Source organism: Suillus clintonianus, assembly GCF_016758775.1.
Source record: "Suillus clintonianus strain FC179 chromosome Unknown DEU56scaffold_129, whole genome shotgun sequence".
NCBI lineage: Eukaryota > Fungi > Basidiomycota > Agaricomycetes > Boletales > Suillaceae > Suillus > Suillus clintonianus.
The window spans coordinates 58,213-74,322 of record NW_024539353.1 but is presented as its reverse complement, the minus strand read 5'-3'; the positions used below and the strand labels follow the sequence as shown (position 1 = coordinate 74,322).

The window sequence follows — 16,110 nt, the reverse complement described above, 5'->3', positions numbered from 1 at the left end:
ATTGCAACATATATGGAAAGGAAAGGAAGTACTTATGATAGCAGTACTGGCGATGTTAGTCGCTGGGTAAACTTTGTTGTATACTAAAATGTATAATCAATGAAGACGTGATGGAATGAAGAGGTGGATCGTTCTGCTCATGGATATTGGTCCGGGATTGTCCCACGGGAGAGATAGTCCTCGGGCCATATCCACGGCAGCACAGATGGCCAAGTTTAGAGGGCTGGTTTAGTATCGAGGCGTCAAGACGTCTCGGGTGCCATAGTTGATTTCTTTTAAACACGTGACTAGAGACGCGTCGCGGTCGAGTTTGTTTGTTTGAAAAGCTGTGCATGTTTGTTTTCTGCGCCAACATAGTATAAATATAACGATGCCCGCCAACGATATCCACATTCAGTACCCGTCCTCTTTTCGCGTACTGCATATTCACGACTTACTTCATCTTCTTAACGACCCCGCCTTACATCATGCCTGTCATTTCTACTATCTTCGACGGCGCCGCACATGTCACCGTCTCTGGCTGTCTCGCTGCATTCTTGTTCAAGCGAACTATCGTGGACCGCACGTCCAAGGCCATCAAAGAAGCGGAGAACGTAACCGCGGGCCTCGTCATATCAGAACTCTGCTTCTCCATGGCGGTCCTAATTTATAGCTTCCCACAAGACTGCCCGGATACTCCTCAGAAATGACACCGAGCCTAATCTAGCACCTCTCGCCATCAACGAATCCAATTTCTCTGCTGCACTCTCAATTTCTTCAATTTACTCCAGCACTTCAACACCCACTAATTCTACTGCACCCTGCACACCACTACTACCTTCGTCACCAGTTCAGAGGCCGAAACGACTCTCGATCGATTCAGATGTTACCCTCGTTGACAACGATGACGACTTTGCTGGTGACCCCCCTGGCACCTCGGACCTTCTCTCGCTCGGCAGCACTCCGTCTTCGATTGCCACCCCGCAGCTAAAACCTCTGGATAAGAAGCATCAGAGTTCCTGCCCGGGTGAACACAAGGTATGGACTTATATCCTCATTATGAAACAAATAATAACACTCATCGTCTTTTTAGCACGAATCTAGAGCCTCTCGCTTGGTTGCTGTCCGTGACAGCATCGAACGCACTCACGCCAATCAACTCGACTACATCAGTAAGTAATTTCTCATAACGTGCTGATTTGCTTGCTGATTTCAAGCAGGTCAACTTGAACAACTTCAAAGCGAACTCCTCGTCGACCAGGCCACTCTTATCGACGGCTGGGCTGCTGCCATGGCGCAGCTTGGACTTACTTCTATGCTGTCGCCAGGAACACCACTTCCGTATCAGAAGACGCTCGCTTTAGGAAACTTGACAGATATTCTTCAAGACTGATCCTTTCACGGACAACACTACTCCCGAGGTCCCCTACGACCAAATCTCGAGGACTTGCAACTGCCTCCCTCGCTGTCCCCTACGACTGGAGCTTCACTGCCCACGAGGTTGAAGGCCACCACTGGCCCCCGCGCACAAACTATTTCGTCACGCCGCCTGCCTATCTCTGCAGTCTTCGACGTCGGAGGTCCCCTACGACCGAATCCCGACAACGCCGCAACAACATTAACGGCCTCCTTCCTGTCTCTACGACTTGGAGTTGAAGGCCGTTTCCCGCAGTCTCGCACAATCTATCCCAAGTCCCTTCGCCATGTCAGTCTCTCGATTTATTATGTTTCTTCCTTTTCTTTTTCCTTTTATTGGTATGTCCGTCTCATTTTGTGACTTATGGACACATTTTTTCTTTCGTCGATATGTACTACTGGACTGTCCGTTTCTTTCGTGACTCATGGACACATTCACATTTTCCATATTTCTGTACATGTACGACGAGTATCAATGGCCTGTAGTTTCTAAATCCAATTTTACACTCTTCGGATATCGCTGTCAAGACTGTCAAGACTGTGGTTACTGGAACCCTTGGTAGTGCGGCACACGCTTCAAAAGATAAGTTCCTCCCCTACTTCCAGCCGACCATGAACAAGTTGCAGCACTTCCTCATCCTCACTGGTGAAGGAGAGGAGACCGAGCTCCGCGGTATCGCTATGGACGCTGTTGGAACGTTCGCAGAGGCTTTTGGTGTCGATGTCTTCCGTCCATACCTCGCGGACATGATGAAGCAGGCGTTCCAAGGTGTTGAGATGGGTAGCGCACGTCTTCGGGATTGCAATTTCCTGTTCTTCGGTGTGATAGCTAGGGTTTTGGCGAGGAATTTGCGCCGTACCTACCGAGCGTCGTGCCTCCGTTGTTGCAGAGCTGCAAGCAAGCTGAGCATGGTGAGGATAATGTTTCTACCTGTATGTTGTCGTCTTTTTTGATCGAGGAGTTTCCTGATGAATAATGCCATTGTTTCTAGTTTCTAATACTGAAGCTGCCGCCGCCTTTGAATCCGGGTCGTCTACTACAAACACGATCTCTGTCACGGATGACGTCGGTGTCAATGGGAACCTCGAACTTGAGATCGGAGATATTGACCTTGACAAGATGCTCGAAGTCAATAGCATGATCGCAGTCGAGAAGGAAATTGCTGCAGACACGATTGGAACACTCTTCGCTGCCACGCACAAATACCTCTTCCCTTTCGTCGAGCCTTGCGCTCTCGAGCTTGTCAACTTGCTCACACATTATTACGAGGATATTCGCAAGTCCGCGACGGACTCTTGGCTGGAGATAGTCAGAACATTCTACGAATTGAGGTGGTGCGCCAGACTGGACCAGGGCCTGGGGCGACAGTGGTGAGTCACAGTTAATATATCTGAGCATGGTGCCAATGCAGTGTCTAGACTGTGCCTCTGGAGCATAGCGTGAAAGAGCTCATTGGTCACAGCTTGAAGCCCTTGCTTGAGATGTACGAAACCGAGGATCACAGGTTCTGCGAAGTGCTGTTTGGCCTTCCATGTGTTCAAGAACCCCCGTTTCATGGTGGTATCTGATGAAGTTGCTCTAGATGGGATGCTGGTCTTAGGATGTCACGATTCTGGGACACTCAGAGATGTTGAGAATCGGATGGTTCAAGATCGACTCAAGAGTCGGAAGGACGATCAATATTTGTCGAGGATCGATTTATTTCCTAAAAAAGGTGTGCGGGCGAAGGTTTTGCAAACATACCATGATTGCATCAATTTCAATATCGTAAGCTTCGGTGGAGTTGCCTTCACCGACGTATGTATATGTTGTGGACTTGAAACTTAAAGCTTAAAGTGTCAAGTATGAGATTATTATGCCATGAGTCGAGACTTCTAAAGTATCAGCAAGCACGTATCGCAACAATTCCATCATCATCATCCTATGCAAAGCTGTAAACATTATGCAGTGGAGATTCTTGCACCGGATGGGCCTAAGGAAAAAGTAGCATCAGCCAGTGGGACAAAAAGACGCATGCGTGCGTGCGTAAACCTACAGGATAGACGACTTCATCTCGTGAAAGCCGAATTTGGTGTTGGGGCAGGTATCCCTCGAGCATAGTTCGGGTATAAGGCAGAGAGCTGACTACCTCCTCTGCAAAGAAGTGTCCTGGTCGTAAAACACTCGGTTCTGTTACCAAAGCACCACGCAGTCCACGACCTGCCTTGTCCTCTTGACGAGCCCATCGGACACTCGCAGGATTGAAGTCTATAATGAAAGCTGCAGGACGGGAATGCTCCTCTGAAATGGGAGTTTGGCTATCACCGCAGTCTATGTTCGTGGAAAAGGCTATTCTATAGCCTTCCACGTCCTGGAGGGGCTTTACATCGCCTTCTGCGCGGAGGACATCGTTGGTCAAGAAAACGCGCGATATCTTTGGACCCCACTGGCTCCAGGACATCGTGCGGTCAGAAATGTCGTTGCCACGAGCGATGGAAAGCAACATTGCAACGTCGATAGCGATGTTCAATCGAGCCTCCTCGGTACCCATTCCAAGAGGTATCGACAAAGCCATGATTCCGCTATTCGGGGATAATATTTCATGAGGGCGCTGATCGGGCTGGAGAACCTGCTCTTGCGACGCTCTCGGTAGAACCATACGACTGATAGGTAGTATGTATGCATGGTTCTCGATAAGGGGTAAACGCAAAGACAAGCGGAGTCTCACACAACCGGATGAAGAGATTTGGCTTGGCAAAGTGACGTCGTAGAGGCGGAGAACTAGTTGAGATGAATTAGAGGCCGCTCTATGAATGACGGCAAGTGTGCGGGAGTTTATAAAATGAAAATCGTCGATGTTGTCGGGATGAACACCCGCCTTATTTACGCGATTCTTAGCCAATTTTTGGGGATTGGAAGATGCGTGCGTACCAATTTGATTAATGAATTGGTTTTCCAGTTGCAAAGCAAGAGGGTATTGACTTGCGCTTCCGGCTTCATTGAACAGCGAACCGTTGTGAGCAACGCACACCAGGTACCGAGTATTCTTAAACCATGAGCATGGAGTGGAGCAGAAATGTATCCCATGGGACTGATGCCGGTGAGGATGATACGCGTTGGACTAGCAGCTGCTGAATGCGGAGACATCCCTCTCAAGGAGAGGAAGCAGAGATATGACACTCCCGTTCTGAAAAAGGGTTTGTCAATACCACTTTATTGCAGGCATTAACGTGGGAGGACAACTACTGACCCAATGTGCATTCGTAGAAGAACAAGAAGGTCCTGCAGTACATCGGCGTCATGGAATCGAGTAACTTCGTTGCTTTGGCCGTGATATGTTGAATGTTCCACCGTGTCCCCGTGGACAACAGCTGATGCTATCTGCCTGGACACATACAAAGCTACATTTTGAGAGTAGCTAGTGAAATTGCTCTCGTTCAAAGTTGAACGGTAGGACGAAGATATTGGGCGCATTGTCCTCCATCTGTTTTCTCTGCACCTGAGGGAAGCCAGCGCATGTGAAAAGGACACGGTTGATGATGCGGACGCAGCGTTGTACTCTAGACCCTCGTGGTTGAGCTCATACAGGTACGGGGCGCGAACTAATCCACAGATAGTTTTGAGTTGTTTACATGTCTGCGTGAGGGTCAGTCCGGCGCGTACGTACGAGGAAACGTGAGGGCAGTTACCTTGGAGACACTCTCCAGGTCACTCATAGGTGCCAGGTCGAGCAGATATACAAGCACATCGTCGGGGAGGTGAAGGAAGTGGGATGTAGCAGACATTTGAGACATTGGGCGACATTCAACTTGAAAGGCCCTTGCAGAATTTATCGCATGAAAAACGTCCAGTCGAAACTCCGACCAAGTTCGTATGTCTTCTCTTCCATCTTGTTGGTAGAGCAACTTGGCACAACTTGGTACAATGTCTATCAGGCCCCGTGCAATCGGCACCCCGTGAAGTCGGCAGGCACGGGTTTTGCAGCGTAGACGGTTGACTTATAATAGCTGATAATTGTAGCGAAATTCAAATTGCGACGATGTTGCTCTTGATCGATAACAGTGAATCGTTTCGCGAGGCGGCGACGGAGGAAGACGGAGGATGAGTCCGCGTGAGGATTCGCTTCATGGGTTCTGGCAACTACCACACCTCCGCGCTAGGTGCATCACCGCATGGCAGGCCGGAACTGTTCAAGAAGCAGGTTTTTGAGGCTCGAGCTGCCAATCATGATTCCTGGACCTGGTGGGTCTTATCGATGATGAGAATAATAACTCCGGTAGCTGACTTGGCAAAATTTGCGCAGAATATATCCACCTCTACCTTATATTTCAGTTTTGAATACGTGTTCATGCCCGTTTAGCTCAGTGGTAGAGCGCGCCACTCGTAATGGTGAGGTCGGTTGTTCAATCCAGCCAGTGGGCAAGTGTGTTTATTTCTTTTTCTTGGACCTTTTTCTATTGCTCAACCTGAGCGGCCATTGCGAGAACCTCATATTAATGGAGTGACTGCAGTATACTTCAAGCTTCAAGGCTTCAACAAACGCGCGGGATCCACGTAGCCATCAGACTCGTGACCATATGCATATCCTAATGCAATTCAATCAACTTCAGTCATACACGCAACTTCTCAGTTTGGCCCAACATTGTACCGCAGTAACAACACATACAGAAGGCGACATCCCGCTGGCAAGAAGACAGGTGCTTAAACCGTCAAACAACGGGCCGCCATCATCACTTCAATCGGGCCGCGGCAAAGCATGTGCTGGGCTCCAGCAGAAATTTGAATCCCTGTTGTCTTACGACGGTAACCCAGGGTCAGCAGCCATTTCTCTGCCTTACCATCGATACACATCGGGATCGATCGTCCTCTCAGTCTCAACGTATTTGGGCCAGTCTATGTACCTGTAGGTTTGTAGCGTTGGCAGTCCACGGTCGCCGTCTACATGCGGGGCTTTATCACCTACGTAGTGAGTCCTTACACATCGTGACGAGCTGGTTTTTCAAACACGTCAACTGATCCGTTTTATCACTGATCAGAAATTCTGTATAGGTGTACGACAAAAGACGTGTCATAGGGGCGTCCGGAGTTTGAAATACGGGGATGCATCGTACCCTAGATCTCCGCGCTAGAAGCTGGAACCGAGATTAGAAGGTTGAGAAGATTGAGGGGGCTTGAGGATTTGAAACTGCACTTGGCCGGAGACCTCCTCAGCTTACTGGGGAAAGTACCCTTGCATTCGCAATTCAAACTTCTGGCCAGTAGAGTCGGAGACTTGCAAACCCCTGCGCGGAACGCGTTACAATCGACATGCCGCGACTAATGCCCTTCAATGTCATTCAAAGTCAGAAATGAAGCAATGGAGTGAGAAGACATCACACGTGAGGCTATACCTTATCATCTCCTATGAATTTTGCACATCACGCCCTATCACGCCTCGTGTAAACCGCAAAGCGTCTTCAAAACGGAGCTTAGAACAGTTGGGTAAGCACTAACAGGTCTGATACCAACCACCATATCTCATTCAGCCGAGTCATCACCATTCGTACAAAATGAACTTGAAATCAATCGCTGTCCTCACTACTACTGCAGCTCCCGTAGTCGCGGGTCCGTTTTCCTACATTATTTGCCAGACAGGTAAGATCCAATCCTATCATTGCGCACCGCCGACTTGACTTCTTGAGCAGTATGCAATGGCCTGGGTCTCGCTTGTTTTGTAGGCGCCGGAGTTGTTTCTGTGGTTGTACTTCCTTTAGCACCTGTCGCGGTGATTGGATATAGTGTGGCCCTGGGGGGGTGTACAGCAGTTTGTGCCGTGGTCGCGCTTGCACCCATTCCTTGAGTGAGTTCAATCGTGAATGCGGACCCGCACATAGGCCCCCTCTGGGTGATGGGAAGAATGTCGTTGTCAATCATAAGATGATGACAACGACACAGTTTCGGCGGAGTACTATAGAAAAAAAAGAACCGACCATGGGCACTTACATGCGTTCTCACTTGTCTTTTCTTTTATCCGAGGGTCAATGTCTCGCTGTTTCGATCTCACTGGCACGCTAGCTAGACACAGATATATCTACGATAGGAGTGACTGTGTCTAGGTAGTGTTGATCACAGCCCTGGTTGTTCCACAGGAAGATCACATGGCTACAGTGTTGTCACTAACCCGTTAAAAGAGTTATAACTTAACCCTGGCTGAGAACGTTTAGCCATGCATATGGATAAACGTTCTCAGCCATCATGATGAAGACAAACAGAAAAACGGGTTATTGATCACGAGAGACCTCCTGGTTGAAATAACGAAGTAACTAATTAGCGTGGCGACGAACGCAATATTGAGGCGTATCACTTGGTCGGCGCAAGCCAGTGATTTCCCAAACCCCCTCAGCCCTCGACGCGTCAATTGAATGCAGTGTTCGGAGTTTGAAATATGGGTCGTAAGCTCAATCTCCGCACTATCTGAAGCGAGATTGATGAGATCTGGGTTTAAAACTGGAAGTTCAAAGTGACATCTAGTGAGATCTACATATAAGTATAAACCAGTATACACCAGGTTGTCACCTCTTATAAGTATCACTTGTTGCATATCACGCCGCATGTAAACCGCGAGATAATTATATTTTGAAACGGAGCTACTATCTCATGTCGCCCACCCATATATCAGTTGAGCCCAGGTAAACTACAACTAACAGGCCCTTCTAGTACCATCCACCATCTCATACGCACACCCACTCATCACTACTTGTGTTCAAGATGAACTTCAAATCAATCGCCGTCCTCCTCACTGCCGCTGCAGCCCCTGCGTATGCAGGTCCGCTTGCCTACGGTATTTGTCAGACAGGTAAGACCTAATCATGTTGTTGCGCACCGCTGACTTGACTGCTCGAGCAGGATGCAACGGCCTGGCCGTTGCTTGTTACGCCGGCGCAGGATTCACATTCGGGGTTGCATTGCCTGTAGCACCTGCTGCAGTGGTTGGATGCAATGTAGCCCTGGGGGGGTGTATGGCAGCTTGTGCCGTCGTCGCGTTGACACCCACTCTCTGAGTGAGTCCCATCGTGAATGCGGCGACAAGAACTCACAGGCCCCTCTTGCATTATGGGAACAACGTCTTTTTTTGCAATAGTTGTGTATTCTGTTTGGTCTCGTGCATGGGTCTTGTGTTAGGTTCGCACGTAGTTTGTAACTGCGTTTCATCGTCTGCTTTCTGTATTATTAGTATCAGTTCTACGCTTTCCCCCCACAAGTACTCGTCGTAGTACTAGCAGCATGGTGTTTTTTTCGTCACAAGTGCGCAAATTTGGCTCGTCTTCTTAACAGCATTTGATGTGCCGTTTCTATTAATGATTCTGTATGTGAAATGTTCGATGCAGTACTAGTGAGGCCATCGTCCATCTCGCCCTCAAAGTTTCAGCGAGTCATTTCCCTGCGCGCTGACAGAAGGGGCTGAGAACCGAATACAACGGACGTGAAGAACACTCATTCGAGATGTCGGCTACCATCGAAATTATTTATATATGTAAGACACCAGAAGCTTTGAATTCGAAGCATGAGCGAGGCGCTGAGAATTTATATTTTGCGCGTGTACGAGTCCAAGACGCAGGTCGGTCAATTGTATGCTTTGGATAGCGGAGAAAGTGCAGTAGCGTGCGTTGCATGATAGTGTGCAGTGCGGGGAGACGGAACAAAGCTGCGTCGATGAAGGAGAGATAGTCGACGACTGGATGCACTGTAATCTAGAAGGCGCAGACCAGATATAGCCATCGAGATTAATATTATCCATATAATTCAACACGACAACATCACAAGAAAACAGAAAGCGTCCCATAACAAAAAGCCAGTCAAAGCAGTCGTCATCCCACAGTAAACGTCGAAGAATCACCCGTGAACGCCGATATACTGCCCAATAGCGACTTTGAGTCGCCGTAGTATGTTATTCGGTATATTCCCGCTGGCGTTCCATCCTCAATGGTCCTGTGCAAGTGATCAGATAACCGCGCAATTCACGCTTTCAAAAAACTCACCATCGGATATCAACCGTACTCGTGCCAAGTACCTAAAATGACATCAACGAATGGACATGCATATCTTGCATTTGAAATCGTACCTTGCTCGTCCGGTTCCACTGGTATGTCGTCGACGGGTGTGAATCTGTCCTCACTACCACCCACTCGTCATTCACTTCTCGGTCCACTGTGAGGAATGTCCCCTCTAGCCTCAGATTATTCTGGTGGATTTAAGGTTGGGTCAGAACACAAATAAAAAGGAGGAATCCATTCATGATGGGAGTGAAAGACCTACCCGTGGATTAGCACCAACGAATCGCACAGCTACAGTGTCTCCCGCGTGATATGTACTACTCTCGACATCGGCGAGGACACCTCCAAAGTGCTTGAAAATAGGAGGATTGTCGACGAGCACCGAGGTCTGGTTCACGAGTTACTCATTGAAAGATGCGTCATACCAAGTGCGATGACTTGCCTGTAGCGAGATCGCCTTACTCGTCTGCTCCGGAGGGGCAGCATTGGACGACGGTATCCCAGTGCTATCATCCGCGAGATATGGAACAAGCTCGCTGTACCTGTTAATATACGCCTCGAGCGTGGCTGATAACCAAACCTTGTCAAAATACAAATTCCCGCAAGAAGCTCGGAGAGCAGACTTACCAGGTCCAAATATTGTACTAGCCCCTTCGTATCGCTGCACATCATACTCCTCGCGCGTCGTGACGTAGTGTCCGTACGTGTTCGCAGGACCCGCGATCACCACATATGCATTGTCGTCCAGGACACCCTCCGCAATCAGCCTCGCCCTCAGTGCGTCCCTATACAAAGAACACAAATATATCAATAACCAAGACTTAAAACCCACGCCCGGAAGATACACACCTCATCCTCCTCCCCGCCATAGTCGTCAACTCCCCTGGCATCACAAGTATCACGAATTGCCCTACCCTCAGCATCTGCACGTCCACCGTCCCAGGCGACCAGTCGTACGGCTTATAGTTATATCCCGAGTTCAGTAATATGGGTTTGGGGTAGTGACAAGCGATTTGCTCTTCTGACGGGGCTGGGGTGACAAATCTTTTGACGACCTCCCAGAAGGGGTTTTGGGAGTGGGAGGAGTTGTCTCCTTGAATGAAGTCGAAGGCGCCGGGGCCATCACTGTCGAACGGGTTATGGGATAGGAACTATATAAGCAGCATGAGCTTACGTGGTTCCGCCCGCGAATGAATAACCTAGGGTGAGTTAGCTCAGGAGGAACAAGAGGTGTTGATGGAAGAAAGGAGGCTACTCACCCAAGGCAGCGGGGCACGTTCTCGCAAGCGTCCCATTTGGTAACGTAAACGTATAAGTCGTCCTTCAACCGTATCAGTCTCGATCGCTTTAACAGGAGGTGCGTGGATACGGCTTACATGTCGAGATACACATGCACGCTCTTCACACTCCCGCTCACCGAGGTCATGTTGTTCGCCTCCATCACGGTCCGTGTTGCTTCAAACTGTGCCTGCCCGATTATACGATTGGACTCGAAATCCGAGATGCGGAAGCCGGGGCCCCTTGATATCAAGAGAGGAATGTTAGTGTATGTCATGGTGCTTAGAAATAGAAGGCCGACAGAGGATTAGAGGCCGCTGCGCGGTGACCTTAATCCTCCGCTGACAGTGATCGCACGACTGCAATGCTCCTTGTTTCTCTGTTCCACTGGACTGACCAGACAAACAGGGAACAACATTTGACGCAGATCACGAGTAACACAAGCAACGATGCAGATAGGAAAGTGAATGAACAATACGGCGCTAGAAGAGCAGCGAGTACGCTGTCTCTTGCCGTGACCAGGTAAGCGTCACAAGCGCGAGAAAACATACTCGCTTGCTCGACCGAGACGGTTGAGAAATGGATAACGAACAACCAACCAACCAATTGGCAGGAAAGGACTAAAGGAAGAACTCACCGTCCGTGACAGTCCTCAGTCCGATTACCGCATGTCGAGTGCTCAAACTCACAGGGTTGGCCATCCCATGGTTTTCCGGGCGACTCGCAATAGGCGCCCAGGCTATTGTAGTAGAGCATGTGCATACATGAATGCCAGTGGGTGGATTGCGCGTGTCGTAGAAGGAAAAAAGTGCATATATGCGCATTGTTGAAGTCGGAAATATGATCAAAACTAAGTCAGTACATCAACATCATCACCTTCAACAGAAAGCTCACGTATTCGGGGTTGTATCGCCCACATTGGCTTCAAGTGCCTTGTTTCAACAAGGAGGTAGGAAGAGGGGATGGTGACTCACATTGGACGAACCCTGCGACAAAGGAGTTGTTGCCAGGCATCGAGGACGGCTCGGCGTATGCTACTGAAGCGTTAGATTTGCCTAGTGTGAGCGGAGGGAGGCTTACATTCATACATCCACGCTGCCATGCCCTTGTTATCACCGCTCACCAGGGTATTATTCTACTGCCCTTGAAATTTTGGAAGCAAGCACATAGAAACACACACGCACCTCATACAAGCTCGTCCCATGCACCGGGAAAAAGCTCAGCAATCCTGTCGCACCTCCATCCACATTCTCAAAGCCCAACACCGTCACCGTCGTGTCCTGGTCGTCCTCATACATCGCCCTCTCCCACTCCGGATTCGCCAAGTACGCACTGGGGCTCCGATTCCGGTTCGCATTCCGCAGTGTCGTGTTCCCTAGCTTCAGATTGCCCGGCACGAGGGAGTTGTGCGCGTCTGCGATGGCCTTGAGTGTACCGGAGACTATGGCGGCTGCGGTATCATTCACGTATCCGAGAGAAGTGATTTGTGGGAGAAGGTTCTCGAGATAGCCGCCGACGCCGCTGTGGGCGTGGGTTCCGACGAGGGCGGTGTTTGCGGTCGTGTAGAGATCTCCGTAAAGCGATGCAAGAGAGGAGAGGATGGTTCGTCGGATGCCAGTGTCGCCCATGCAAATGTCTATTTTGTCAGGTGAGGTTGAGTTGAAGGGTATGAATTGGGTATGAACGACGTACCGGAGTTAATGAAGAGAACACGGTCAGTGGGGTTGGAAGGGTCGGCAACGATAAACGCGCGGCTTCGCTGACGCATGTGGAGGCCTGTGTCAGTTTGTGGTAGGTATGCATAACCCTGACGCGCTGGTTATATGGTGAATTTGATTAGGAATGATGTAGGACGTACCATCATATTTGTTTCGACAACTGGGCTGACGGAGAGGTAACATGAGGTACAACGAAGGACAGCAAGAATGTAGCGAACGTACCCAGTAACATCTCCAATGCCTGCAGCGCAGACTGTCAGTATTGAACTAGCTCTATTAGATTACGAGCTCACCAAGACCGACCAGATACTCCCCACTACCGACACTGCTACCACCCTGGGCCTCAATAGCCGGCGGACTAGCGGCAAAGAACGCAGCTAGATACAAAACGAATACACGCATGACGTCGTGAATCCAATTGAATGGAAAGGCCGAGTCTGCGAGTGCTGTGGAGAAGGATGGGAGGTACATCTTTGCGTTGGCTCATGCGAAGTCGTTAAATTGAATTTTGCACCTAACGGGTTTGTGAGCATGAACGCGCTTGGTGAATACGACAAAGTAGATTGACATACTGTACTCGGCACTGGAACGGAATATATGATTGTTTCTATATGAACAAGATTCAAAGGTATGATAATTGGCAAGTTGGGAGAACGGAGGTGACCCGTTGGTGACACTCGGGATGACGGAAACGTGTGGGAGTAGCCGCGCGTGTGAGCATCATGGAGCTTCTATTGATTATTGGCTCCTGTCTAGTGCGAATTCTAACCTCGAGCTCAATGTTGTGCACGTAGGTGCTGGGTCGGTCATGGAATATTTGATTGCAAGAGTACGGGAAAACACTCTCAGCTAATGCCAGGGCCGACGTCGTACCTCTCGGTGGCATTTTCACGTGAACCCCCACATGATCACGGTGCGACTTAGACTGGTCAAGCTTTCAAAAATTAACTGAGTAATTGTACTTGAGAACTGCTCTGCATCATTGATCAAGCATTTAAGCCCTTTTCGCAGCGAGATACATAAAAATCAGACAGGATATTTCAGTTATCTACAACACCCTCAACCAAACAACACACGGTTCGCTGCATCAACAAGCTCGCCATTCTCGACGCCCCTTGACACAAACGGCTCAAGACCCAACGCCCGACGTCCTTGGCTAGTGGTGATATCCTGCGGCATAGCTCGTCCTTTAAAAGTAGATTCGCCGGAGCCTCCGGGGAAATCCCTGCCAGCAACAAGTGTGTAATCAGCATCACGAGATACGCTCGAGACGAAAGACGTACGGAGCGGGCAGACCATGCAGGAAATTGGCTCGCTGGTCCCGGATATATGATGCACTGAACAATACAGACTTAAAGTCGGGCTTAGACTATCAGCCATGGAAGACCCACTTTTTCAATGAAAGCGGCACTGCAGGAATGTAGAAAACTGATGAATCGTGTTGACCACCGTGAAGTTTTTCGACAGAATGTACAGTGTCGCAGTGCCCTGTCAGCGCAAACATGCAACAAGCGCTCAAGAAATGCAAAGATACAACATACAATAAACTTGATCACCAGGCTGAATCTCTGGAATACTCGTCATGGTTTCGCCGAGTCTCAGATGCGGGTGCGTTTCTTCGTTGAGTTCCTGCCCCTTTCCTGGTACACTACCTGGAAACGAGCTGCTTTCCAAGTCCAGCTCCCACTCGCCACCCGCAGGGCCAGGACGGAAGAAAGGACGGAGCATGATATACGCGGTCGCTAGGGAGAGCATCGGAAGTACACGAAGTGTACCCTCACCTACGCCAGTCGTGGAGAGTGATGTCCACCCCTGCCAACAACGAAGGATAGAACATTGATTCCTTCGGACTTGGTGAGCATATATTTAAAGGAGAACACAGAAAGCTAACGGTGCATTGTATAAATCTTGTTTTGCATCCATGCGCCAGGACACATCAAATGGGTCATGTGACTTCCAGCCCGTTCCGCCTTCTAAGATTCGGTGGAAGACCCTACGGAATGTGGGATCCTCCCAGCGCTCGACGCTTCCCCCATCGATATGAGGGCCAAGTGTGAACGAGCTGTCACCAGGAGTGCGAATGCGCAAGCGGTCGAAGTAACTGATAGGGGTACTAAAGTCGACGTGCTTGTTTGATGGATCGTGCCAAAGCTGGAGGAGCTCTTGTTGAGTACGAAGAATGGCTGGATGAGTACGCGCCGCGATTTGAGGCTTAGTGTTATAGAGCTCATATGCCTGAATATCGTGCGCTGGGAAGCCTGCGACACGATATCAGGTTATCGAAAGAAGAGCGAGCGAATGAACGGACCTTTGACAGGGTTCGCAGCGATATATTCCTTCACCGACGCTTTCCATCGTAGCGCTTCCTGTACCTTGTCAATAGATCTGACTGATACCAAGGTAACCTAGTCTGTTCACCTCTTTTGAGACTGCGCCCGTGACCACAACAACGCCAGATTTCTTGATGACATCCTTCTGGGTGTCGGACAAGCCGCGTTTAATGTCGGTAAATGATACACGAGGAATGACCTATTTTCCTGTCGGTCATGTAAAGAAGCATTCGAATAAGTGCATATACTTCTCCCCCCAGACTGATAACCTCCTTCGTTCTTCCTTCCAAAGCAACTAGAACCTGTTTCCAGGCCTGCACAATGCTCGCATGGGTCGCGCCCATATCGGTGAGTACATCCTTCTTCAGCTGAGCAAACCGAGCTGGAAGTGCGGCAACTTCGGTACCAGGACCTAGTGTCGTGAACACGTCCGCGATCGTGCCTTCTTCTTTGGCGACGCGCTTCGCCTGTGTGGCGGCTGCTATCATTGTGCGGGAGTGGGTTCGAGAAGGTAACTGAGTGCTGAGAGAATGTCGTGCGTGAAAAATAGTTGATACGATCATGTTGACGGCGGGGATGCTAGATGCAAGGACCGTCGCTGCTGATTGTTAAGTCGCATAACTAGGAGCGTTCAAGCTCCGATCAGTGGATTGTGGGACCCGAGCACGGTTGTCCGAGGTTACTCAGGAGTTATTCTGGAACAAGTCCTCGCGCAAATGCAGCATCCTGGCAACAGCGCTTGACACGTTTTGTAGATTCCGAGTGCAAAATCTGCTGATCAAGTTGAGAGCACGAGATGCTGTCAGTAACTTTATGAGGGAAAGAATCAGTAGGTAAGAAATCGACTCACTCTTATCATCCAATGATCTTCTACCAGAATTGTGCTCTACACTAGTGGACCGGATTCGATGATATTTGCGTGGACTAACGTTGCAATGTGTTATGCTCCAAGTTCGTCAGATCTTGCTGCATGTATTCGAAGCGAATCTCTGGCCGGAACGAGAGAACCGACTTATGGAGTCAGGTGTGCATGGCTCTGGGGTAAAGAGCCCGCCTCGTGGCTAACTATCCCCAACGTTCTCGTAAACTACCCTATCAGAGGGTCATGAGTGCCGACAGCAGCGGATCTATTGCTGCGGGCAGAACCTGGCAGAACAAGGGTTTTGTCAGGGCAGAACAAGTGAGCATCAGTGAACCGGTGAGTTCTTGCTGGCCATTATGCTGATTGCGGTGCTTTTATATGGTCTTATATTGCTTTATATTCCAATGTGACGAAATCCTTTCCTATATCTTACGATATATTACGATATATGACAATATCTTCTGTTCACCAGTTCTCTGATGCGCCGCCAAGGCAGAATTCAGAACGAGTGAAG

At 49.4% G+C, this 16,110-nt stretch overlaps 6 protein-coding genes and 1 non-coding gene across 7 annotated transcripts; 4 read left to right on the top strand and 3 right to left on the bottom strand.

Moving 5' to 3' along the window:
• Positions 1-467: 467 nt before the first annotated feature.
• DEU56DRAFT_918316 (uncharacterized protein) lies at positions 468-1,372 on the top strand (the record flags this gene model as incomplete). The annotated part of the gene is made up of 4 exons (XM_041358099.1): positions 468-593; positions 664-1,017; positions 1,073-1,151; positions 1,200-1,372. The coding sequence occupies 4 exons, from the start codon at positions 468-470 to the stop codon at positions 1,370-1,372; spliced, it is 732 nt and encodes a 243-aa protein (XP_041202750.1).
• A 192-nt stretch (positions 1,373-1,564) lies between these two features.
• DEU56DRAFT_984393 (uncharacterized protein) lies at positions 1,565-2,770 on the top strand (the record flags this gene model as incomplete). Its single annotated transcript, XM_041359994.1, has 4 exons — positions 1,565-1,877; positions 1,933-2,229; positions 2,286-2,328; positions 2,388-2,770. Exons 1-4 carry the CDS (start codon positions 1,821-1,823, stop codon positions 2,768-2,770), a joined length of 780 nt encoding a protein of 259 aa, XP_041202749.1. The 5' UTR covers positions 1,565-1,820.
• A 270-nt stretch (positions 2,771-3,040) lies between these two features.
• DEU56DRAFT_834984 (uncharacterized protein) lies at positions 3,041-5,639 on the bottom strand. The gene is made up of 5 exons (XM_041354730.1): positions 5,065-5,639; positions 4,626-5,011; positions 4,307-4,562; positions 3,432-4,253; positions 3,041-3,368 (listed from the first exon to the last, which is right to left on the bottom strand). Exons 1-5 carry the CDS (start codon positions 5,167-5,169, stop codon positions 3,318-3,320), a joined length of 1,620 nt encoding a protein of 539 aa, XP_041202748.1. The 5' UTR covers positions 5,170-5,639; the 3' UTR covers positions 3,041-3,317.
• An 86-nt stretch (positions 5,640-5,725) lies between these two features.
• On the top strand, positions 5,726-5,797 carry DEU56DRAFT_t112. Its single transcript has one exon. It is a non-coding gene; the product is annotated as a tRNA-Thr (tRNA).
• Positions 5,798-8,122: 2,325 nt separating this feature from the next.
• On the top strand, positions 8,123-8,415 carry DEU56DRAFT_918313 (cysteine-rich protein; the record flags this gene model as incomplete). The annotated part of the gene is made up of 2 exons (XM_041358098.1): positions 8,123-8,210; positions 8,261-8,415. The coding sequence occupies 2 exons, from the start codon at positions 8,123-8,125 to the stop codon at positions 8,413-8,415; spliced, it is 243 nt and encodes an 80-aa protein (XP_041202747.1).
• Positions 8,416-9,126: 711 nt separating this feature from the next.
• Positions 9,127-13,240, bottom strand: DEU56DRAFT_834970 (Neutral/alkaline nonlysosomal ceramidase). Its single transcript, XM_041354729.1, has 20 exons — positions 12,977-13,240; positions 12,698-12,918; positions 12,627-12,645; positions 12,545-12,569; positions 12,379-12,493; positions 11,871-12,322; positions 11,767-11,821; positions 11,661-11,720; positions 11,581-11,608; positions 11,324-11,425; positions 10,785-10,928; positions 10,668-10,729; positions 10,583-10,607; positions 10,258-10,533; positions 10,036-10,193; positions 9,851-9,975; positions 9,671-9,796; positions 9,477-9,596; positions 9,394-9,425; positions 9,127-9,343 (listed from the first exon to the last, which is right to left on the bottom strand). Exons 2-20 carry the CDS (start codon positions 12,873-12,875, stop codon positions 9,223-9,225), a joined length of 2,223 nt encoding a protein of 740 aa, XP_041202746.1. The 5' UTR covers positions 12,876-12,918; positions 12,977-13,240; the 3' UTR covers positions 9,127-9,222.
• Positions 13,241-13,372: 132 nt separating this feature from the next.
• DEU56DRAFT_99932 (DUF1479-domain-containing protein) lies at positions 13,373-15,431 on the bottom strand. The gene is made up of 8 exons (XM_041360083.1): positions 14,983-15,431; positions 14,823-14,933; positions 14,713-14,770; positions 14,296-14,662; positions 13,946-14,247; positions 13,796-13,892; positions 13,688-13,741; positions 13,373-13,629 (listed from the first exon to the last, which is right to left on the bottom strand). The coding sequence occupies exons 1-8, from the start codon at positions 15,295-15,297 to the stop codon at positions 13,464-13,466; spliced, it is 1,470 nt and encodes a 489-aa protein (XP_041202745.1). The 5' UTR covers positions 15,298-15,431; the 3' UTR covers positions 13,373-13,463.
• Between the last annotated feature and the right edge of the window lie 679 nt (positions 15,432-16,110).

What these genes read in the sequence shown, in the direction of transcription:
- DEU56DRAFT_834984 (XM_041354730.1), bottom strand. Translation starts at nt 5,169, where the DNA reads ATGTCTCAAATGTCTGCTACATCCCACTTCCTTCACCTCCCCGACGAT. An exon ending in ACCTGGAGAGTGTCTCCAAG is followed by an intron (nt 5,012 to 5,064) that starts GTAACTGCCCTC and finishes ACCCTCACGCAG; the next exon opens with ACATGTAAACAACTCAAAAC. An exon ending in CTTCTACGAATGCACATTGG is followed by an intron (nt 4,563 to 4,625) that starts GTCAGTAGTTGT and finishes ACCCTTTTTCAG; the next exon opens with AACGGGAGTGTCATATCTCT.
- DEU56DRAFT_834970 (XM_041354729.1), bottom strand. Translation starts at nt 12,875, where the DNA reads ATGTACCTCCCATCCTTCTCCACAGCACTCGCAGACTCGGCCTTTCCA. An exon ending in GTGCATGTGTATCTCGACAT is followed by an intron (nt 10,730 to 10,784) that starts GTAAGCCGTATC and finishes ATACGGTTGAAG; the next exon opens with GACGACTTATACGTTTACGT. An exon ending in GTAAGGCGATCTCGCTACAG is followed by an intron (nt 9,797 to 9,850) that starts GCAAGTCATCGC and finishes CTCGTGAACCAG; the next exon opens with ACCTCGGTGCTCGTCGACAA.
- DEU56DRAFT_99932 (XM_041360083.1), bottom strand. Translation starts at nt 15,297, where the DNA reads ATGATCGTATCAACTATTTTTCACGCACGACATTCTCTCAGCACTCAG. An exon ending in CGGGCGCAGTCTCAAAAGAG is followed by an intron (nt 14,771 to 14,822) that starts GTGAACAGACTA and finishes GACAAGGTACAG; the next exon opens with GAAGCGCTACGATGGAAAGC. An exon ending in GCCTGGTGATCAAGTTTATT is followed by an intron (nt 13,893 to 13,945) that starts GTATGTTGTATC and finishes TTGCGCTGACAG; the next exon opens with GGCACTGCGACACTGTACAT.